A 24,685-nucleotide genomic window follows, 5' to 3' on the forward strand; every position below is an offset into this window, starting at 1 on the left:
ATAGCTACAGAGGCTAGCTGAGATAGCTACAGAGGCTAGCTGAAATAGCTACAGAGGCTAGCTGAGATAGCTATAGAGGTGGTGGTATGCTGGGGGAGGTAAACACTGGCTGCACACACGTATTGATGTAGATGCAGCCTTTAGCCTAGGCTACTGTAGGTTAAACTTATCTATGGCTGCCTAGTAAAGTAACTAGACTAGAGTAGAGTAACTTTATTGATCCCAGAGGGAAATTAAGGGATTATACGAGCCTAAGTGACTATATTCATTGGTCAGCTTACAGGTCTTCTCACATCTAGTTTTTCATAAGCACATTGATATGAAACAATTATTCATTATTATTTTTTATCTTTTTTAAAAAGGTGCTGTGACCAGTTTAACTGAGTTAATGGACACCCCAACAGGCAATCAGAGAAGAGTATTCCGTTGTTAAGGGAAACAATTGAAAGTATTTAGTAATTCTACCATATATAAGTATTTAGTCTCATTTTACACATGACCTTAGGCACAAGGTAAGTATTTTGCCACATGTTGCCTTTGTACACAGGTAATTCTAACATATATTTAGCCTCGTTGTACATATGACCTTAGGCACAACGTAAGTACCACTATTTATGATATAGTAACATCTGAACAAGGATGGCAAAGTAACAAAAAAACAACACTGTGTGAATAGAAATGTGGATAATTTATCTGCATCAGCAGAACAAACAACTATGTTTCAAACCTCATATTTACACACAGCTTTGTTGGATAATTGTGTCTCTGTAAACTGAAAACATACAAATCATTTGCGATGAATGCTATTGATTTCTTATTTTTAATTTCGCTCTATTCATATTAGATTTATGCAGTACAGCCAATGCCCAGTGTAACTGCTTGAAAATAGAGGAGATTTTGGTTGCTCAATGGTGGTTTCATTGCTGTGGTGAGACTGCTGAGACAAAAGGTAGAAAGAGTAACACTGCCGAATCGATTCAATAGGGATGCCAGGGACACATGAATGGAACAGTCCTCCATCACTTTCTGAGAAAGGAAACAGAATCCAGTACAGCGCTCTTTCAAAGTTTACTCCGTCTTCATTTGCATCATTCATTCCACAAAACAGCCTTTAAGACCTTAGAACAGTCATTTGGGTCTGGCCAAAGCAATTTGGTGAATAGAGCTTTAAAAGCTTTCATAAGGCTTGGCTTTTGAGGACTGAAAAATCCAACTAAAATCACTCTTTCCAAATACCAAGTAGTCTGACAGTCTAAAAGGCTTCCCAAACAGTGTGTTTACTACAGCCGAGTCATTTTGTGTCAGTGAGACACTATATTTTCACATAAATGCACTCAAAGTAACATGAAGACTTGACAGGGTAGGGAGAATAAATATGTTGTTTGTCATCTGACAAAATACTGTTTTTTTACAGTGGCAATAACTTTCCCCTGCAGTCCTTCACTGTCAGAGTGTGTCAGTACTCTGTAGCAGCAGCGATAGGCCTTGGCATTCCTCCGATCCCCTGGCCAATATCCTAGAGATGCCCTCATCTCTAATCTCTCTGGTGCCAATAGACTATATGATCTCTGGTGCCAATAGACTATAGGATCTCTTGTGCTGTCTGTCTAATTTCTGCAGGGACGGATCTAGCCTTTTGGGGGCCCTAGGTGAAATATAAACATGGGTCCTTCAAGAATCATTCTTTAAACATGTCACCAATTGGCATGGAAGGAGTGGGGAGCTATTTTAGTGTTTTGTCTCGTATGTGTCTTCGATACAAAAGTGACACATTAGATCAGGCCTTTTCTTGTGTTTACTGCGACCAGACTGAATAATGTAGTTAAGCAAATTTAGTCGCGGCCTAGAGTAGACAATTGCCTTGGTTTGCCTAATGTAAAGTCCGCCTCTGCATCTCTGTGTCCATGGAGTGCTTCCCCCTACAGCCAGCTATCTATCCACTGGGGGAAGTGATGACCCTGTGCTGTCCTCTTGCTGTGAGTAAGGAACTGTTCTCTGTCCATGGTCCTGAAGCTGTTATCTAGTAGCAGTAGTGTTGGCCATGTGCTGAAGCTGTTATCTAGTAGCAGTAGTGTTGGCCCTGTGCTGTCCTGTTAGTGAGGGACTGGCCGCTCTCCATGGTGCTGAAGAGGCTGCGCTGCTCTGTTGGGAAGTGATGGGTGGCTGTTTGGGGCACCACAGTTATTACAAAATAACCTTCACTGAATAAGCAATAATCTTATCTTGCTCAAAATGTTCACAGCACAGTCATGAATGCTTGCAGGGATGCCAGCAGGCTGTCAGTCATCCAGTCCATAGTGGCCTGGTCTGTCCTGCTCTGCTGGGAAGCCATGGCTCATTGTGGCACCAAAGTGTGGCACTACAATTTATGGTAATGATTACATTGTAGGTTTATATTGCATTTAACTTATCATATATTTCATACTCATGTTGAATAGTGGGCTGGTGGTCAATGATAAGGTATATTTTTGCAAAAACAGATAAGCAATAGAACTGTAGTGTTTGTTTGCTTCCAGCTATGTGGAGTGTCCCAAATGAGGCTGGGAACTGGGTTTTTAATACTTCAACTACCTTGACTCAAAGGAGAGTGCTTTGGATACAGTTCATAAGTCTGTCAAGCCCTAAAAGGAATAACCAGATGCACCCCTTCAACCTGGAGAAAAGACTATAGAGCGCTCGCTACTCTTTCCTTTTGCAATTGGAGGCTGGGAACTGTTCTGGAAAAGCTAATGGTCTTAAGCCCTACAAAAAAAGAAAGAAATTCTAGTACATTCTAGTAATTCCCATTGCAAAAAAAACCCATAGCTTGCCCTAGGCAGTGTTTGTCTTTCAGGCATGTTTTTGATATGTCCACAGTTCTGCCTGCTGTGGGAAATACACCAGTGCTGGTTCTCTGCAGTCAGGCTATGGTAATCACAGAGCTTGAGTTCTAGACCTCAATCAGGAGTTTCTGAAACTAAAGATTTAAGTCTTACTTCAGGTGCAGTTATTGGGATACTGACAGTATAACTGTTGAAATGGGCAAACCTTTTTTATTTGAAAATGTAACATTTCAGTTAGCCAGACCTTAATGAGAGCAATTGAAACATACATTGATCAAATAAAATGTCTTGGTAGTTCAAATGGCATTGTTCCATATTGTTGTCACGTTTCTCTTATTTTGTCCTGCACTACATTTAAATTTTGAACAAGCTTACATCACATCTCTGACAATCCTGCGATCCTGATTGGTTCTACTGCATTCTGGTCTGGCAGCAGGGCCAATCGAAGTCAGGCGCAGCAGGTGCTCTTATTTGTGTATCTTATTCGAGTCCTCATCAGCTAATGGACTCTTCCCAGAGTTCACACATGTATCAACCAATATACACAATCTATAAAGGCAGGAAGAGGATAACTTCTTCTCCTGGAATGCAAACACTAAAATAAACAAGACGGCAACATACAGACCACAGAAAAGAACCATCCAAACCAAAGGGAAAACATGAAGGGAAAATAGCTAAATAGTAAGTAATGAAGACATTCTGATTGGCAGACTATAATAACAGCCAAAGTGTGTGTGTCTGTCTAAACCCAGTTTTGTATTCCCAATAAAACAAACAAACTATACGAGTCACACCAATGTGATGGTGGTCACAGATTAGCTGCCATTCCATGCTACTTCAGGTACACCCAACTACTGTACAGGCTGTTCTTTCTACACCTCAGCTGTGCACAAACATAATTAAAACTACATTTGAACACGGCCACAGACCCACAGAACCTCAAAACCTGAGATATAGCGGAGAATCGCCTGGGCACACCAAAGGCACTGTCACATCTCCAGATCATAACTACCTCTTCCAAACAGTCACATCTCCAGATCATAACTACCTCTTCCAAACAGTCAGACCCAGGAAGCCTTAAAAGGAGGAGAGATATGGTTTGATGTACGGCAGCTTTCCAGGCCTCTCCTGATATCTACATCGCCCAGACACACAACACAGAGATGGCAGCTTGCTCCTGCTTTGATCTAACCAGGATCTGACACTTTCACTTCTTCATTGAGGAGAATAAGGCCCACACCCCCCACAGCCTCTTATTTCTCAGTGGTCCTCCTTTTGGCTGCACTACTGCAGATGGAAATATGCTGTGATGTGACTAAACTCACTGCAGATGGAAATATAAGGTATTGTGAGTTTGTGACTAAACTGCACGGTACTTAAACTTGGGTCTGGCAAGGTGGAAGGGCCTATCGATGGGCCTGCCGTCAGGTCTATTGTAGCCTCTTACTGCAGATGGGCCTGCCGACGGGCCTATTGTAGCCTCTTACTGCAGATGGGCCTGCCGACGGGCCTATTGTACCCCATTACTGCAGATGGGCCTGCTGACGGGCCTATTCACTTGCTGTTCAAAATAGACACTACATCATAGCATTGTTATGACATTTCCGAGTGCCTTAAGTACCAGATTAAAGCATGGCCATTGCAATTTTGGTGATAGTGATGTTTTAACAGAGGCTCTGCACTAAGGGGTTAAACATGTCGAGGGAACAGAAATGGAGGTCAAATTAGAGAGAACAAATGAAAGAAAGAAAAAGTGGACAGGATAGAAAATGCAGCATCCAAAGCAGGAGTAGGAGGTTTTGTATACAGTGTAAGGCTATACTTGGCCAGCTTACTTTGTACGTACTATATGCATAGTCTTCTAGACTCGTAACTACAATGTGTTAATTATAAAATAGTCTAATGCAAATAAAACATACCCATATACAAATATAGTGCATTTAAAAATACGAAAACACTAGTTAACACGACTGTAGGAGGATGTCATCATTGCATACTTTTTGACTTTTCAAGTCTGAACATAAGCACCCAGTCCACCGCCACCCCCCCCCCCACACACACACACAAAACTCCTCACTTTCTCTCTAAAATACAGGCACACAGGCGCGCGCGCACACACACACACACACACACATGCAGGCACGCACGCACACACACTCTCTCTCTCTCTATCTCTCTCTCTCTCACACACACACACACACACGCACGCAAGCACACACACACACACACACATTTTTGCCTCTGGGTACAAGTGATTGACACTTTTCTTGTCTTGCTTTGTCTGGAGAGCATTTCAAGGGACACACATGTTGGGATGTGCAAGGCAACAGAGTGCCTCTCTCTCGTCCCCTGCCCATGTCTGCAGCAGGTGTCCTTGTGTGTGCTGGAACTGATAAACACACAACCCCTTTGGTTCAGGCAGGGGATTACCTGTAGAGACCTATGGGGGTCTGGATTACCTGTAGAGACCTATGGGGGTCTGGATTACCTGTAGAGACCTATGGGGGTCTGGATTACCTGTAGAGACCTATGGGGGTCTGGATTACATGTAGAGACCTATGGGGATTACCTGTAGAGACTTATGGGGGTCTGTATGTATATAGTTTCCCACCAACCTGGCAGAAATACACTTCTAAAAAGTATATATATATATATGGTTCATCTGTATTTCATAAATTATGGCATTGCTGAATTAGGTTTGCCAACTCCCCCAGTCTACAATCATATACTCTGAAGAAAAGAATTGTTGTGAAATCTGTAGCAGCAGTGATTATCTCTCTTTAACAGAACAACAAAGAAATGGAGAAGGCAAGATTCACTGATTTCTTTCCAATGCGGACTGTCTCGTTTCATGTACGGTATCAAGATATTGTGACATTTTGTTCCCGTCTGATAGGGAGTAGATGTCAGCCGTTCTATTGTACATGGTGTTTACGTCAAGAAAATTTCACGTCAAGGTTGCATTGTTAATTTTGTATTTAGCTAAAAAACAATCTCACACTTTATATGTATGTAGCTTGCAGCTATTTTCGCTTCCTTTAGTTTTTGGACTGGGTTGAAGGGTTTAAAAGCATTTCCGACTTCCGTCTCTAGAGAATCAGGTGATCCACTCTTACAAGAACATTGAAAGCCCAGTGTGAATGTCACATCCTTGTGAAAATAAATCAACTTTGACAGGCGCCCTGAGTCTCACACAGACCTTCAAATGTAACCGTATTGCTGAAGGGATTATAGATGGCATATCAGGCTGCCGAGTTTCACTTCAAATAGTGATATGATTAAGATAACACACGGTAGAGATGTCACATTCATATGCTAACAATAGACAATGGCTGCTGTGGACTGTTGAAACATTAGCCTAGCATCAATATTAATGCCGGATTTTTGTATTTTTTAAACGTCCTTATCAATGTACTGTCAACAATCGCAGAGCCTGGAAGGATCAAAGTTGTTGCATTTTCATAAAAAACACTGAACTTCTGACCCATGTAGAAGCACAAAGCCTCAAGATATACACGTTTATGATATATTTCAATTATTTATTTAATTTGAAAAGAAACCAAGACCAAAGACCAAAGAATGTATCAGCTTTGTGTAAATATATAAAGTGTTTTAAGCGTACATTCAGATGATTTCCACCTTTGATGAAGAAAGAATTTAATTTGGCACTTAGAAAACCACCACAAGGAATTTAGATTTATTTGAATAAAGAACAAAATTTACAAAGCCATTCAAACAGTCTTTTCATATATTTTAATATTTTTAAACTTAACTTTCAAAAAATTAAGAATATTCAAAATACACTTTTACTCACCTCGGTCTCTTGTTATTTACATATGTACACGTAAAATGTCTGCTCTCTGTTCTGCATTTGAAACAGCGAGTTTAAAAAAAAATCTGATATCTTCTTGTGTAACTTCCTATTTTTTGTTCTTTTTTTTAAAGACGAACCCTCAAGTCATGACCACCTCCTCCACAAAGCCCGCCCCCCAACCGCCCCACCCAGCCTTCTTTTGTTTTTGTTTTTTTAGATGTTTTTTTTTAACCCCTCCTCCAGAGAGAGTGTCTGATTTGATTGGCCAAAGACCAGGACAGCAGAAGATTCCAACAGTCTCTGATTGGCCACCAGGTTTAGATTCTGGTTCAGGTCCAGGTCCAGGCCAATGAGGTTCAGAAGTGGAGTCCCTGTGGTACCCCTGAAGCCTCATGATGACCCTCCTCCTAGTCCTCAGATGGAGGTGCCGTGGCTGGGGTGTCCAGGTCCGGGCTCAATGGCTTCGGGGATGATGGGTCGACCGGGCACTGACTGGTAGGGCAAGGGCATGGGAGTCTTCAGTGGACTCTGAGGGAACAGACCTCCGTTGGGCGCCCTGTGCTTGCAGCGGATAGACGGGGGCAACGTGGAGCTGGTGAGGGGTAGCTGCACCGTCCGGCCTCCAGGGCCCCGGCTGCTGCTGCTGCTGCCGGCCCCAGGTCCCTCTTGCAGGAAGGTGCTCACAGACAGACCCCGGGCCGACCCCACCGACCCCCCCAGCACTGCCGCCACCCCCGCCCTCGATCCCCCCAGTGAGGCCCCCGGGAAGTCCCGCGCAGCAGCAACCTCCAGGGGGCTCTGACAGGGCGGCACGCTGCTGCTGCCGATGTCCAGCGCAGAGATCTCCATAGACTGGCTGCCCCTGGCCGTGCCCGGCAGCTGCTTGTGCGCTAGGTCGTCGTCCAGGAGGCTGCTTAAACGCTGGTGCACCTGCTCCAGGTTCATCTCCTTGTCCTGCACACAGAAGGGGTGGGGAATGGGTGGGGTAAGAAGGTGGAGGGTTGGTTTGGTTAAAGGTTTGGGGAAAGGGGGTGGACGTAGTGGGAAGGGGGGTGATGAGGAGAGAAGTAGATGGTGGGGAAGGAGTGGTTGGATACAGTGTAGGGCAGACGAGGCAAGAGGTGAGAGGTGGGGAGTTGAGGGAGTTAGAGATAGGGCATAGTGGTAGCATGGGGTGATGGGGGTTGAGGAAGAGAGGGGTTAGGGTGGAGGAAGAGAGGGGTTAGGGTGGAGGAAGAGAGGGGTTAGGGTGGAGGAAGAGAGGGGTAAGGGTGGATAGTGGTAGGATAGGGAGTGGAGGAAGAGAGGGGTTAGGGTGGAGGAGAGGGGTTAGGATGGATAGTGGTAGGATAGGGGGTGGAAGGACAGAGGGGTTAGGGTGGATAGTGGTAAGAGAGGTGTTAGGGTGGATAGTGGAAGAGAGGGGTTAGGGTGGATAGTGGTAGGAGAGGGGTTAGGGTGGAGGAAGAGAGGGGTTAGGGTGGATAGTGGAAGTAAGGGGTTAGGGTGGATAGTGGAAGAGAGGGGTTAGGGTGGATAGTGGTAGGATGGGGTTGAGGAAGAGAGGGGTTAGGGTGGAAGAGAGGGGTTAGGGTGGTGGAAGAGAGGGGTTAGGGTGGATAGTGGAAGTAAGGGGTTAGGGTGGATAGTGGAAGAGAGGGGTAAGGGTGGATAGTGGTAGGATGGGGTTGAGGAAGAGAGGGGTTAGGGTGGAAGAGAGGGGTTAGGGTGGAGGAAGAGAGGGGTTAGGGTGGATAGTGGAAGAGAGGGGTTAGGGTGGATAGTGGAAGAGAGGGGTTAGGGTGGATAGTGGAAGAGAGGGGTTAGGGTGGAGAGTGGAGGAGAGGGGTTAGGGTGGATAGTGGAAGAGAGGGGTTAGGGTTGATAGTGGAAGAGAGGGGTTAGGGTGGATAGTGGAAGAGAGGGGTTAGGGTGGATAGTGGAAGAGAGGGGTTAGGGTGGATAGTGGTAGGATGGGGTTGAGGAAGAGAGGGGTTAGGGTGGATAGTGGTAGGAGAGGGGTTAGGGTGGATAGTGGAAGAGAGGGGTTAGGGTGGATAGTGGAAGAGAGGGGTTAGGGTGGATAGTGGAAGAGAGGGGTTAGGGTTGATAGTGGAGGAGAGGGGTTAGGGTGGATAGTGGAGGAGAGGGGTTAGGGTGGATAGTGGTAAGAGAGTGGTTAGGGTGGATAGTGGTAGGATGGGGTGAAGAGGGGGCAAGATGGGCCAATGTGGAGACGGATAGAGAATGGGCAGGAACGGGAATGAAAAACAAAATGGCAAAGCCAGGTTTTAAGAAAATAAGCAAGAGGAATTTAATGATGTGAGAATTAAAAAAGCAGAAGAAAATACAAAAGAGAGAAGAGAATAGAATAAAATTAAATGCAAGGAATACAAGACAGAAGTAAAGGAAAGCCAACAAGAAAGAGAAAAGGAAATGAGAGTAAGTATATGATGGGTACACACAAGGTGATATGAAGGGAGCCAGGTGAGTTAGTGTGGTGGTGGGGAGGATGGGAAAGAGCAGAGCAGGGGGGGACAGAAAGAGACAGTCAGTGCCATTCCACACATACACACAGCACACACTCACACTCAGCTCACAAGTTACATTTCCACGCTTGGCCTGTCTAATAGCCTACAGCGTTTCTTAAATCAAACTATAACTTACAGAGTTGAAACGCTTACACTGTCCTGTACTGTACTGTGTATCTCCCATTTGTTCTGGCTGTAGCCTCTCTAATACCTGACTTCCTTTCTCCCCTTCACCACTACAGCTGTGTGAGAATTTAAAAGTAAAAATGTCTCCTAGTCTTTATGTCGTGAGTCGTGACAAACAGACACATGGGGCATAATGCATCACAAATAAAAATTTAAAAAGTGGGATTGCTTGGCCAGACAAGAAGAGCCAAAGCAAGGTGAAGAAAACAAACAAACAAACAGACAAACAAAGTAACTTGAACACAAATGTAATCTTGGCTCTCTGAGTGAACAGTGCAATGTCTCCACATCAGCAGTGAAAAATGAGAACGCTGTTTTACATTCTGTGCGATACTCAGTTCCGGAATGGCCTTCTCCACGCTCCACTGAAGCTGCATTACAGAGTGACAGTGTGTGTGTGTGTTGTGTGCGTGTGCATGCATGCGTGCGCATTTGCGTGTGTGGTTTGCTAAGGGGGGAGGGGCGGGTTCACGTGTGTGTATGTGTGTGTGTTCGTGTGTATTTGCGTGTGTGTTTTGCGAAGGTGGGGGGTTTACATTAGCAGGAGGGGAACGGGCGGTCAAGGTGTTTCTGGCGGAGTAGTGTGCGGGTCGCCCACAGGACTGACCACGAGAATACAGTCATTCACCCGTAGCACACACACACGCAGGCACACAGGCACGCAGACACACACACACACACGCACACACACACACACACACACACACAAACACACATACACACAAACAAACTGATAAACGCCCTTAGAAAGTCCCATACCCACAAAACCTCAACATGAACTGTTAAACTGACAGCACACAAATATTAGGATTACTTTTCTAAAACTCTGCTGCACCTGAATTGATCTGTCATACCAGTCCCCAAGCCTTCTTTCCAAACCTAACTTTTTTTTCATTCTTCACTTCTTATATATATATATGTTTTTTCTTTCAAAACTTTCCTTGCTCTACCCAAATCTGTCCACGGTCCTGGTCCTCCAAGTTTCTCCCTCCAACCCTCCGTCACTTGACATGTCAGAGCCAGTGAGTGGGAACGGTTGGGTTTGTGTGTGTGTGTGTGTGTGCATTTGTCGCCTTTCCAATACAAAATCAATGGTAAGATCCATACACAGCTACCATAGTGAGAGGCAGTTGTACGGTACCACACTAACTTACATGTACTGCAAAGAAAACATATTCTTAACAAACGCTTTCACACTCCAGAGAAGCTTGACTATAGACATTGGCTAAGTTACTGTACACAAAGATCTATATATTTTAGGCGAGGCACCCTTTCAATTCATGAAAAATTTCAAGGCACCCCAAAACAACAAGCCGCAACATGGCATCACATCCGATACCACAGAAGCTTAGAAAAGTAACACATTTGGAGACATCACACGACCTACGTTCGAAGTTGCAGCTGACTGGGGCGACCTATATTTACTTTATTGTGCGTAAATGTCAGATGAAAGATTCCACTGACTAGCATTAACTTCTCAATTTAGACAAATATGTATTATGTTACATAATTTATTCATCAGCCACGTTTCCGCAGCACCCCTGAGGGGGGCCCATGGCACCCCTGTTGAGAAACACTGCCCTAAGCTACTGTACACTCAAGACAAATGGAAAGAAGTTGCTGCACTGCGGCCACAGTCAAGTTCCCACAAAAGGACCTTTGTGAGAGCCCAAGACCTCCTGTACTCTGGAATAAACCCTAAGACCTCCTGTACTCTTGTAGAAACGTCAAGACCTCCTGTAGTCTTGTAGAAACCCCAAGACCTCCTGTACTCTTGTAGAAACGCCACAAGACCTCCTGTACTCTTGGATAAACACGAAGACCTGTTGTGCTGAGCTGACAGTCCAGCAAATGTGGTCAGTCTGCATGACTCCGATCCCATTTTCAGAACGGGCAAGAACAATAATGCACACTCGCTTAAAAAAAAAGAAGACAAAAAGTTCAATAGCCCTTAGGAATATTTATGGGCACTAATCGTCCAAGAAACATTAGGAAAGTATGTGAGGAAAAGTTTTGGCTAAACATTTCTCCGGCACTTTATTATCAACAGTTGACACCTCTTGCTCTTTATTAACGTGCTTTAGCATATTGGAGCCTTTTTTTAGGAGTTGGTAGTTTTGGTCCTCTGCCCAGCACATTGGAATAGTCTCTCCAGACTGGATTTATTATAGCCTAGAAATCTAGACGCCCTATTTCTAGACTGGATTTATTACGCTTTTGGGCCAAAGTTTCACGTCCTTTTACAGTACATGCCCAGAAGAGCGATATACTTGAGTAAGTGTTATATCCTTTTGTAATACTCATACAGTGCATTGCTGCTACACAATGGCTTGGCCAACAATGTGAAGTAGTTTTATAGTTTTGATATGCTTATCATATCATTATATCAGTTGTGATGTTTCAAATAAGTTGAAGTGGAAAGTTTCAATAAACATATGACTTAATAGCTGCACATGCAGAGTACATACATCACTTTACAACTGGAACTTGTTGGATGTGGTTCATTCCCAATGGTCAAAGGGGAGAGGTATTGGTTTCACATCCTGTCTCTACCGTGGCCGGTGGGGCACTAAGTTACTACGCTGGGGACCCGGGTTCGATTCCGCCCTGGGTCATTTCCTAATCCTTCCCTGTCACTCTCTCCCCACTTATTTCCTGTCCCTCTGTCACTGCCCTATCATAAATAAAGCGGAAGTAAGCCAAGTAAATAAATATATAAATAAACGCCTGCCCAAAAAGGTATGTGGTTGCACTAAATCTTTACCTTTAACTGCACATACGTACAACAGTGTCATAATAGTGTCAAAACAGTGTCATATAAGAGTCATGGATGAGTCAAAAACATGATGTCAGTGTCATAAACGGTTTATGGTCATGAAAAGTTTAACTTGGTCAACCATAACCGAATGTCACTGAATGACCATGTCACAAAATGTTCATGACATTGACATAATGTTTATGCCACATGCATAATTGTGTTCCGACACTGTTATGACACTTATTTCATACATATGACGCCGGCGTCAAGCTTTACCCAATATGTTATTGAATAAAATATGATTTCTATATGTCACCAACTACATCCTCATCATCAATTTCCATATTTCAGAAATCATGGAATAATAAAGAATTTAATGCACATCATCATTGACGATAGGCCACTGATTTAAACCGCCTGATGTCCTTTGAGCCTTTGTAGAGTTTTCTTTTCCACAGTTGCTTTAAAGGACAAGAAACATATGTTCACAACACAAAAACCCAAACAAGAAAAATATATTTGCATCCATGTGGTACTTTAAAGATTTGAATGCAACCATTAAAGTCTAACAGGTCTATAAGGCTTCAATATGCTACACTTAATATATCGTCTTCGTCTGTCTGTCAGGCTTAGGTGACATCAAGCTCTCTAATTTCCCTCATAATTTACTTCACCAATAAAATGTATTCCCTGTGGTGTGGTATCAGCCCCCCTCCTCGAATCCTAATTTGTTTTTAATTAAAACATCTTTCTTGTCCTGCTATAGTATACCGCCACAACAGCCCTCATAAATATTATTTGTTGTTTTTAACCAGAGAAAATATGTCAGAGGAGATTACTCATCAGAATTCAGCAGAGAGAATCAAATCAATTATTACTCTGATTGTTTATGTACGCCTGAATCAAATCAATTATTACTCTGATTGTTTATGTACGCCTGAATCAAATCAATTATTACTCTGATTGTTTATGTACGCCTGAATCAAATCTATTATTACTCTAATTGTTTATGTACGACTGAATCAAATCAATTACCGTATTTTTCGGACTACAAGTCGCACTTTTTTTCATGGTTTGGCTGGACATGCGACATATACTCTGGTGCGACATATATGTTTTTTTTTCTCCACGGGAGAGCACTATGTGTGCAACTAGGCCTATGTTGTGTTGCCTAATACCACTGATAGAATTTTTTTTACAACTTACCACAACAAAAAATAGCATTTACAATGACGACTGAATAGAAATATACCACCCAAAAGAAGTTAATATAGCCTACTGCTGAGTTCAAGCTGAAAGTAATTAAATATGCAGCCGAAAATGGCAATAGGGCAGCTGAACGAAAGTTTGGATGCAATGGAAAACTGTTTGGGGACTGGAGAAAAGCTGAGGAAAATGTGCATGTTGTGAAAAAAAAAAGCTATCTGAAGGTTCAAGGCCCACGTCTAGAAGAAGAGCTGAATACAGGACAAATGTGTTCTCGAACAACGCGCGCGCTGCGAGTCAACGGTCTTGTTACGGGCTCCATGACATTTCCAAAGAAATGAATAGGACTTTTTGCGGAAGTCAGGGACCTTGTGGATTTATCGCATTATGCAATGCAATCCCCTCTCGTGGATGTATTTGCACAATGCAACGCAATCGCCTCTCTATCCGAGAACGAGCGTCTGTGTTATTAAAGACAGTCAGCCGACTTCCAGATGAAAATCGGTCATTTCCGCGAGTTTCTGACAAACGAGCACAACGTGACATTACCATAGGCTAAACAACATGGATGAAATCCCCTTTGATACCGTCATGGGCTGAAGTCTCAGAAAAGGGGGTAAAGAAAGGCGTGCTCTGGAGACGGAACAAAGTTGCCTCGAACCCTCCCACGGTCCAAACGCAAAACAATGCCGAAAATTGAATGTTGTTCTGACTACAGGGCAACATGGCGCGTTATCACTGTTTCTTCTTCTTTTTGTGGTTTTATGGCGGTTGGCAAACCATCTTAGTTTGTGCATTACCACCACCTCTGAATGCGTTGCCACTGCTTCAGATGCTGGTTTATAAAACAATGCCGTCTTTGAGCAGCACCTTACCATGCGCCAGTTATCACAACATAGATTCCATGGATAGAATAACCTTTCAAAAATGTGCGACGATTAGTCCGATGCGGCGTATATGTTTTTTTCATCTTCAAAATGCATTTTTGGGCCGTTGCGACTTAAACTCCGGAGCGACATATAGTCCAAAAAATACGGTATTACTCTGATTGTTTATGTACACCTGAATCAAATCAATTATTACTCTGATTGTTTATGTACGCGTGTCCTCCTATCTCTGCTGATGCCTGTTCTATTCTCCGTTCTCCTGTTTGTTGCACTTTGCCATAAATCAAAGGTGAAATGGATAATGACAGTTTTGCCTACATAGTCTCACCCCAAGTTGTCAATATCTGAGTACCTTTGACCAGACTGCAATTTTTGACGTCTTGGGTATTCCTTCCACGTCATATTTTGACTATGTCCTCAAAGGCGCCCCCTTGTGGCAGCATAACGTCATTGAGGTTAGGTTTAGGAATAGGTTTAGGGTTAGGCCACATAGTCAAAATGTGACGTGGAAGGAATACCCAAGACGTCAAAAATTGCAGTCTGGTCCAAGGTAGTCAGAAATTGACTACTTGGGGTGAGACTGCGTTGGTTTTGCCGATATAGGGATGATGGAGATTGAACACTGAATGGCACATAGAGCCCTGAGCCCTGCCCACACACACACAACTCATCTCATCATCCTGAGACCTCCAGTCAGAGAGGGGAGTGTGTGTGTGTGTGTGTGTGTGTACGTTAACAACTCTTCCTCCTAAGACCCCCATTTAACTTCCCCCGTGCTCCTTCACAACACACTCACCACCTCAACACTCTCTCTCTCACACACACATGCATGCACGCACACACTCACGAACGCACACACACACACACAGCCTGCCCCCCATCTCTTTCTCTCTCTCTCCATCCCTACACATTGTCAATATGAAAATGTCATTAATGTGAGTATAAGAGTGTGGTGATATTGCAGAGCGCTCCTGTCCTGACCTGTATCAATAGCCTCTGCCTCCTCCCAGCCTCTCTCTCTGTCTGTCCAAATGTCTCTCCGCCCTTCCGAGGCGCCACTCGCAATATCATTATATGTCAACGGACCAGACACCACGTCCATCTGATAATCCTTAGCCACCTGTGCACAAGACACACATGCACACACACACACGCATGAGAGTCGCCTCCCTCCCTGCCTGTCCCGTGGTCACTGACAATCATGTATGCAGAGTTGGATAAAGTAGAAGTAGAAGTACTATTGGTCCAATGGTGTTTTTTGGGACAATGACAGTGAATGCCCATAAATTATTTAGAAATTATTCATAAATGAATGTCCATAAATTATTTAGAAATTGGTAAGTAATGTACTGCATTGAATATGCTTCTTAGATAATGCACTAAAAAACATACAATAGTTGCATCACATCAGCAACAACACTAGTGGTATGATTACATGGTTTCAACTTTGTAATAACATACTACTATTGTTGTAATTACATATGTAAGAGAACTTCTTCTTCTAGTTTATACAACACGTTGAGCGTGTGTGTGTGTGTGTGTGTGTGTGTGTGTGTGTGTGTGCGCGCGCGTACGCGCGTGCGTGTGTGTGTGTGTGTGTGGTCAGAAGGAATTTAGATTTGAGTGCTTCCTGGGTTAGCAGTGGTGACAGAGTAGAGTATCAGTATATAATCTAGTCTAAAAAGTGTGACGTACACACACCCCAAAAACACAAGTGCTGCGGGTGCAGGATACAAAAGAATGCATTGTGGAAATAGTGGGAATGTTGGCACCCCAAAAAAGGTCCCTTGCCGTGATCTAATGAGTGAAAATATGGCACAATGTTTTGAGCTGTAAGGTCCTTGCAAGTCAAAACTTTGTGCCATTTATTCACAAAAATATATCACAGTGGTAGGGCTTTGGCAAGGGATTAGGTCAGACAGAGGGCAAGACGTGGGGATAGGTGAGCGTGTGTATGTGTGTGTGCGCACGCGCGTGTGTGCACGTGCGAGTGTGTGCATGTGCATGTGTGTTTATGACATGCAGGGCCACTGCTCACACCTTGGTTCAGGGATCCACATCAAGGCTACTTTGCCCACCAAATGCCTCCTCATTTGGCAAAAATAAACGTTTAAGAGAGATAAGAGTAAGGCTAATTTGGTAACTAATTAGTTTGTTTCTCACTTCTCACTGAGGCATGATATTTATTATGCTAAAACATGGCACAATGTTTTGAAAGCTGAGATATACCGATAGCTTGCTGAAACTGTTGACAACATGTTGCCCTTTAATGCACGCTGTGCCTTAAGTGGCACGCTGTAATAGTGATTGAAAAGTTAACTACCATAGTACTAAAGTACTATGACATAACACAGGGCCTTTAGTAATGCACTACGACTTGGTGATAGCCCTTCTGGTAACAGCAAATTTATAACGCTGTGTCTTAACAGATTAAAACGTGACGACTATAACTGTTACATGTGATGGCGCCCACGTCTCATGTTATGGACCTGCTTCCTAACATACTCCTCTTCCTAACATGTCCCTAATGTGGCTCTAAAACAACTCCCTTAGCACACACAAATATAGCCAAAACTACTGGTAAAACCCATAACAAGGGAAAACGTTCAGAATCAAATAGTAAAATTAAACTTATAACTTGTGGTAATGTTCCAGGCAGTAATAACATGTAACTATATGTATTAAAGGTCAACTAAATAGCGCTCCCTTATCTGTTATCCTTGAAGTTATGTTTACTAATTATGAATAGATTATTAATGATCTTAACACAAATATACAACTATTAGTACAAAACCAATCGTTTAAATAAAACCCCCCAAAAACAAAAAAAAGCAAGCAAGCAGGTCATAATGAATTAATGCTACTGTCATACTATTTAATAACTTAATATGATATAGTAATACTTAATGAATACTACCATCATACTCTGTAATAACTTAATATGATATAGTAATACTTATTGATGATCATCACACCTATAACTGTGTGTACTGGAGCTCTACTAAATCGGGGCTCACGTCTGAAGCGTCTGGATCCATGAAGTAGAGTGTGGCAGTGCCCCCACAGTCGTGGTGCCATGGCGACGGGGAGGTTCGGGTTCTGGAACGGGGCAGGGTTCTGGAACAGGGCAGGGTTCTGGAACAGGGCAGGGGCATGTGTTGGGGCCTCGGATCTGCGCTCACACTGGCGCTCACCGTCACGCTCATGGTCTCCGCCTCACTCTCGTCCACCTCAAATTAAAATTTAGTCTTGGATTAAAATTTTAAATCTTTTGGGTCTTCTTGGAACTTGGACAGGACGGGGCAGACATACAGTGTATCATCCAAACTCGTCAATCTCTGACTATCTTTGATCAGATTGCTATTTTTGAGGTCTAAGGTATGCCCTTGGAGTAAAAATGTGACATGCGCCTTAAAGGCGCCCCCTTGTGGCAGTATAACTTCACTGACGGTTAGGGTTAGGGATTTGTCTAGGTTTAGACCACATTGTCAACATGGGAAGTATGCCAATCTCTAACTACCTTAACTAGATTGCTATTTTTGAGGTCTGCTGTGCATCTTAAAGGCGCCCCCTTGTGGCAATATAACTTCACTGACAGTTAGGGTTAGGGAAATGTCTAGGTCACATTGTCAGGTAGGTATGCCCTCGACATCAAAAATGGCAGTCTAGTTAACGATAGTCAGACATTGACGAATTGAGATGAGACTGTGTTGGACAGACAGAATTATAACATGAGAGTGCTGCTGTACTTTCTACAACAACAAGAAGTGGTTATGGGCTTTTAAGGAACATACACACAGTGGAACAATGCACAAAACACAATACATTTACAACAAACATTACAGTACATAAAAAGTAACTGAAAACAGTAACAAAAACAGTGATTGAGTGTACTCAGGTGTTTGACCTCTCTAGATTGTGATTGTCCAATTAGCAGACCAGCCCTTTACTTCTACACATTGAAAAATGGGTGTCAATACTGTACAACTCTAAGAGTTAAAATTAACTCCATTTCAGATAATATTTGGTCCCATTCAAAAACAGTGTAAATTTAACTCTATGGTCAATTTAACATAGTCAGAGTCAGTTCTCCTCAGTATTGTGTGAATGGAATGTGAAGAAATCATGTTGCTGTAGCTACAAGGTATTTACTGTCATTTGCAATTGGCCACCTGCAGAATTTTGCACTGACTTTTGACTCCACTGTTGGAGTGATCTGACTCTCCACGCGGTTGTAAATACTCTATCTGAAGTTGTTTTGGATTTATTTTCTTCCAGGCCTATACTAGTCACTCTACTCAATCACTGGCAATTATCAATCAATCAAACTATTAATAACTACTGTAGTGGCTCTTGGTGAAACCATTGATAACTGTGTATATCGTATATTGTCTGGTTGTTGGTCATAAATCTCTACTGTGTATATGGTCCGGTTCTTGGTCACCTCATTAGGCTATTAAAAAATAGGCCTACTGTATGTATCTGGCTGTTGGTCATGTCTTTGGGCTATGATCTACTGTGTATATTGTCTGGCAGCTGGTCACATCTTTGGGCTAAACTATTGATAGCTACTGTGTATATGGTGTGGTTGTTGGTCACCTCTTTGGGCTAAACTGTTGATAGCTACTGTGTATACCGTTTGGCAGTTGGTCACCTCTTTGGGCTAAACTATTGATAGCTACTGTGTATATGGTGTGGTTGTTGGTCACCTCTTTGGGTTGTGCAGCTCGTCTGCATCGCTGGCTGTTCCAGAATGTCTCGAGGGCGGCCACCAGGCAGGCGAGTAGCAGCCCGGCCGCCAGGATGCAGAAGACGCCTGCGAAGCTCTGCAGCCGCAGCGCACGGCCCTCCGCCTGGGGCTCGGCCTGGACGTCCAGGTCACAGCGGCCCTTACGAGGCCACCACTTCTGCTTCAGGATGTCCAGCTCCCCCTTCTCCTGCAGCTCCAGGATCCTGAGGAGGGAAGTGGTGGGGGGAGAGATATGGACAGAAATACACAGACCATTATTACATTACATTACACTTAGCAGATACACTTAATTATATCCAAAGCGACTTAAAGATATTACAGTATTAATGCAGCTTCAGGATCCTGAGGAGGGAAGTGAGGAGGGGGAGAGAGATCTGGACAAGCACAGAGACCATTCCCAAGAGACTTACTAAAGGGTATTGGTTTCAGTCCCTGGAGCAATGTGGGGATAGATGCCTTGCTCAAGGGCACACTAGTCATGGAGGGAGGAAGGTAAGGGGGGGATTCAACCCGCAACCTGTGATCTACAGTCCAACCAAAGGCATCACACTCCATCCCATAGTTGTCTTCCATGGTGACTAGTTACATCAGTGGTTCTCAACCTTTTTTGAACGAATGCACCCTGGACCCCATCCTAAGTCTCCTAACGCCCCCTTGATCCCCCATCTTAGTATAAAACCCCCCAAATATGACTAATGTCCCCAATGACAACAAAACACCACCCCTCTCAAGTGTAGCCTTCTCAACATTCCCCTAGGGCTCCCCAACGCCGTCTAGGGGCTGTACCGCCCCCTTTGAGAAACACTATGTTACTACATGAATGAATAATAACAGTGAACCATAAAAAGACAACCCAAAATGCATCAATGGGCCAGGCATGGGACATGGTTCAATAGTTTATGACAGTGCAGTGCAGCTACAGAAAACTCTGCAAGACTGAACATTATCTTTTAAGCAGATTGATGCAAGCATGCAGAAAATGAAAAAAGAAAAACTTTATATATTTTTTTAACAGGCTGTTCATTCTTCATACAGACACTGTCTGAGGTTTTTAAATACTAACATCTAAATCTGATCTTGTCATCTTATTTCCCAGCGTGTGGTGGATGGAGATTACTAAAGGGGGAGAGGATTTATTTGAACAGATAAAAACTGGAACATATCATAACCCAAAACAGCTGAGAACAACTTCTAGCAAGCCACAGCGGTGAGGAAAGGAAACCTCTTACATAAACTCTGGAACTTTATCACTCTCACAGCATCTCGTATTTGCAGTCTAAAATATAAAACTCGTCTCAGACAGTATTTTTTTTTTCAACGGAAGATTTAATAACACCAGATTAAACTCAATGTCCTTTTTGTTTTAGAAAAAATTAAGAAACAATTTCACTAATCTGTGCAGGAAGATTATTATTGAATGAACTTGTAGGACATTATGCCGCATTAGGCCATGGCTCATTAATCCAATGTTTGCACAATGTACAATTAAATCATTATCATCGCTGACAGCAATTTCTCTTCTTCAGAGAGAGTAGCCACTGACTTCTGAGAGAAGAGGTCTCTGTAGGGGCTCCCGTGCTGCAGGGCCAGGCCATATCCCTTGCTGGAGATCGTGTTCCCTCGGACCGTGAAGCCACAGTCACTGTCTGTCAGGGCGGCGTACTCCACTACGGCCATGTCCCATAGGAAAGCATAGGGCTGTGTCTTAGCCTGGGGCAAACACAAACATAGGGACACACACATGCACGCACACAGGCAATCACATACAAACGCACACGCACAGAAAAAAAAACAGATGCACGTGAACGCAGTCGCACACGCACACACACACACACACACACACACACACACACACACACACACACACACACACACACACACACACACACACACACACACACACACATGCACACACACACACACACACACACACACACACACACACACACACACACACACAGACATACACACACACAGACACACACAGACACACACAGACACACACAGACACACACACACACACACACACACACACACACACACACACACACACACACACACACACACACACACACACACACAGCGTTATCTTTGTGACATACAGTACATCAGCATCAGGGTAATTTGTTGTACAGGGTATACATTCTATACTAGGCTTGCTTCTGCTCAGCACACTACAGTTACAGTAAATAGAACCAGTCACCAAGTCTCTGACTCACCTGCTGCATTGGTGCCAATCAGGTTAATTGCAGCACGTTTACATCACCTTACGATGGCATGATGTAATATGACAACTGTTACATAAGGACCTAAGGATTTCAAATAAACACATCAATGGAAATATATTCTTTTGTGTTTTCTTCTCTTTTTTCGAGGTCAGGCACTGAACCCTTTCATGGTTTGATACTGTTGGAGCCAGCATGAGAAGCCCACACAAAGAGGGCTTGGTCTCTGGATATATCCCTGAGGCATCTGAAATGACTTTCCTGTCAAGGTGTTTGTTCACCCTTTCAGCAAACTGCAAAAGCCTTAGAAGATGACATAAGCAAATATATAATTTTTTAAACATAAAAGCACATAACAGTGTCTGCTTTTCAACACGAAGAGAAAAGGTAACAAAGCCATCGACTCTTTATAGAACTCCCAGTCGGGCTCGTTCAGTCGTGTTTGCCACTCAAAGTGACACAAGTGACTGTTGACACTCTCACATACTCTTTCTCTCTCTAACTCTCTCTCTCTCTCTCTCTCTCTCTCTCTCTCTCTCTCTCTCTCAGACAAAGCGAAATACATACTGGGCATCTCAAGGTTCTCAAATATTCTGTACATCCTGACATCCCAACAGACTGACATGGGCATGTCATACTACATATTACATCCCAACAGACTGACATGGGCATTAACCTTTAAGAGTGTAACGTCACACCGGTGTGACGGGAATGTTCGGGCAGTGAAAGTTCTATAGAATTCTGGGCTTCATTCAATACAATTTGGAATTTTAAAATCTTGCATTGTTATAGAACGCATTCTGTTTATAGAATGTTCAAAAACCAACCCTTTTAAAGGTTAAAGGGCCAGTTCAGTCAATTTCAACATGCAGTTGTAATGCTCACACTACACTGGACTTGTCAGTATCTGAGATTTGCTTTCCTTCTTCTTCAGCCTTTTCCAAAATCCTGGTCATTGTAATGGGGGCAGCGCTTTGTTTACATTTCAGAAAAAACATTTTCATTTATTCCCAAAAACATCCAAAAGGTTATACAACATCAGCAGACAACTAGCAAACAGCGGTACCTTTTGGGATAATATTTGGAGTAGGTCTATGTTAAAAAAATGTTTAAATGTAAAAAAAACGCTGCTCCCATTAGAATAGCAATACAACAGCATCTTGAAATTGACTGAACTGGTCCTTTAAAGCCGTGGACCTACAGTCGTTTCAGCTCAGCTCTCATCAAGATTGCAGAGACACAATGTGAGGTCTTTAAGCTCTGCAATCTGCAATCAATCCACAAGGTATGCCACATTTGAATGGTAGACTGGTTTTGTTAACATTGACAACCAAAGACATTTGTAGAGATTCTTTTTCATCCCCTCAGATGTTACATGAAATATCAAACATCAAAAGAAAATGTATGTGTATGTAATACTTAGGTCCTGTCTATGCATATTGTATTATTATCATATTCTCCTGCCATCCTAAATCAGGCCCATGTAAATATGCTACAGGGGCCCATTAGGCCTTTTGATATTGCTGGAGCCTTTTTGACATTGCCTTTTTGACATTGTTGGTGCCCATTTGACATTGCTGGTGCCCTTTTGACATTGCTGGTGCCCATTTGACATCGCTGGTGCCCATTTGACATCGCTGGTGCCCTTTTGACATTGTTGATGCCCTTTTGACATGGCCCTTTTGACATGGCTGGTGCCGTTTTGACCTTACCTTTTTGACATTGCTCGCTTTGGGTTTTGTAAATGTTCTATAATTACAATTGAAAGGACTAAGCCAATATATTGTTTATCAGTATGTAATTAAAATACTCTTTTGGATACAGTTGATGTGGTGTTTGGAGCTATTTTGTTTTACATAAGTTGACTAAGTTCTTTGCCCTACCTACATGATAGTTTCATTTTCAGAAGAGCACCTAATTTTGAGATGTGTTGTGATTTACAGTGCCACCCCAGTGAAACTCAGACAGTGTTGTCTAGACCACAAAATGATTTGATGTCAGGCTGACTGACAACATTGACAAACTACTCAATCCGTTTGTTTTTTTGTGGAGACAAACTTTTAAATGTGTTTGCAAACAGTACGGTAAACACCACTGCCTTTGTTTCAGCTGTGAAACAAGTCTAATTATTTCCACATAATGCAATTACAACAACAGAGAAGGGGCGAGAGCAGCGGCGAAATGAAAGGGGAGGTGGGGGGAACACCACAATTAAAGGGTGGTGGGAGAGGGGGTGGGGTGGGCAATTAGGTTCCCTCAGCATTATCCAGTTCTAATCAAATGTGTGTGTTGCTGAAATTAACACCCTGCAATTTACTTAATAAAGGGGCATTTGCTTTAGTTTTATCAGGTATGGCCTGGTGAGATAGAGAGAGACAAATGGTCATGGGAATGCCCCAGTTGTTACATGATATTGTCATTGTGATGTGTGTGTTTCATGAAATGTTATACTATATTACAGGCATTCATTATGATTATTCACTCTATGGACTTCATTGGCTTTAATTGCTGTAAATGTATTCCATTATTATGAATTTGTTAAATGAGCGTAGCAACAAAACAAAAAAAGAAACCTTTCATCAATACAGTATTCATTCATTCATTTTGGCTGCCGTAGCTATCATAACCAACAGGAATGGGCAGAAAAGATTTTGTGAAATGAGTTGAAGGTTAGCTAAATTTGAAGTTATAATCAAAGACATCTAAAGACCGGGTGGTCATGCTTTCTTCCAACCTTTGTGGGTGGATGGACATGACGTGGTGTGGTGGCATTCTGGCGAGTGTCAAAAGGAGATTAAAAATGAATTGCTAAGCATTTCAAGTAAGCGCTTGTGTACTCTAAAAAGTTCATTTTTATTAATTTATTAACTAACATTGATTAAATGACCTCTGTTGAAAAGGGTACAGGTGTTGTTAGGTCGAAGTCCCTCAGTGAAAAACATTTTGGAAGAAGTACTCAGTTTGGTATTGCACCTGCTGCATTTCTCTTTAGAAGAGCTATAATGTTGTTCAATCATTTTGTACAATAACTAATATTACCTTAAGCTAGACTTTCCAGGTCCTACCTTCAGAGAACAAAATAACCTCCAAAAGGTTACAGATGCCCCTGGTTTTACATTGAGTAGTAAAATCTATTACCCACAGCCTTATTGCTAAATCAAGAATGATTAAACTGTGATAGTCTCTTTACCCTGAGGATGCCGTCTTCTGGGGTTGCTACGGAGTTGTCCTGTCCCTGGTTCTTGTTGATTGTCCTCCACAGCTCGGAGAAGGTGTTGTCCTGCTCCAGGGGGTTGGTACCTTTGACCCGGAAGTACTCGAACACCGCTGAGTCCCTTACTGTGCCATAGGACAGATCTATCTGCTTGGACAGGTCCTGGAAGCTCCTGGAGGTAGACAAGGGCATAAAGTATGTCAGACTTTAAAGTGAGATGCTACAATAACAATTTTGCATGAGTACATTTTACATGTGCACTATACAGTACTATGTACAGTGACAATTAAAG

At 43.0% G+C, this 24,685-nt stretch overlaps 2 protein-coding genes across 6 annotated transcripts in view; one reads left to right on the plus strand and one right to left on the minus strand.

The window, feature by feature from the left end:
• LOC134441793 (glutamate receptor ionotropic, delta-1-like) overlaps nt 1-24,685 on the plus strand; it is a 304,090-nt gene that overhangs the window by 174,707 nt on the left and 104,698 nt on the right. The gene's annotated exons all lie outside the window — the stretch shown is intronic.
• The window catches only part of grid1a (glutamate receptor, ionotropic, delta 1a), a 655,667-nt gene continuing 637,542 nt past the window's right edge, over nt 6,561-24,685 (minus strand). Inside the window, exons 8-13 of one of the 5 annotated variants that reach the window (XM_063192186.1) lie at nt 24,370-24,565; nt 20,498-20,664; nt 18,914-19,157; nt 17,222-17,434; nt 15,186-15,324; nt 6,561-7,590 (exon numbers count right to left, since the gene is read on the minus strand). In XM_063192186.1, coding sequence (XP_063048256.1) covers nt 7,091-7,590; nt 15,186-15,324; nt 17,222-17,434; nt 18,914-19,157; nt 20,498-20,664; nt 24,370-24,565 — 1,459 coding nt within the window. In that variant the 3' untranslated portion in view covers nt 6,561-7,090. Of the gene's footprint in view, nt 7,591-15,185; nt 15,325-17,179; nt 17,435-18,913; nt 19,158-20,497; nt 20,665-24,369; nt 24,566-24,685 lie in introns of those variants that run through there. The other 4 variants (XM_063192184.1, XM_063192187.1, XM_063192188.1 and 1 more) reach the window with 4 other exon arrangements.

The sequence above is a fragment of the Engraulis encrasicolus genome, chromosome 24 (assembly GCF_034702125.1).
Source record: "Engraulis encrasicolus isolate BLACKSEA-1 chromosome 24, IST_EnEncr_1.0, whole genome shotgun sequence".
In the NCBI taxonomy this organism is placed as follows: domain Eukaryota; kingdom Metazoa; phylum Chordata; class Actinopteri; order Clupeiformes; family Engraulidae; genus Engraulis; species Engraulis encrasicolus.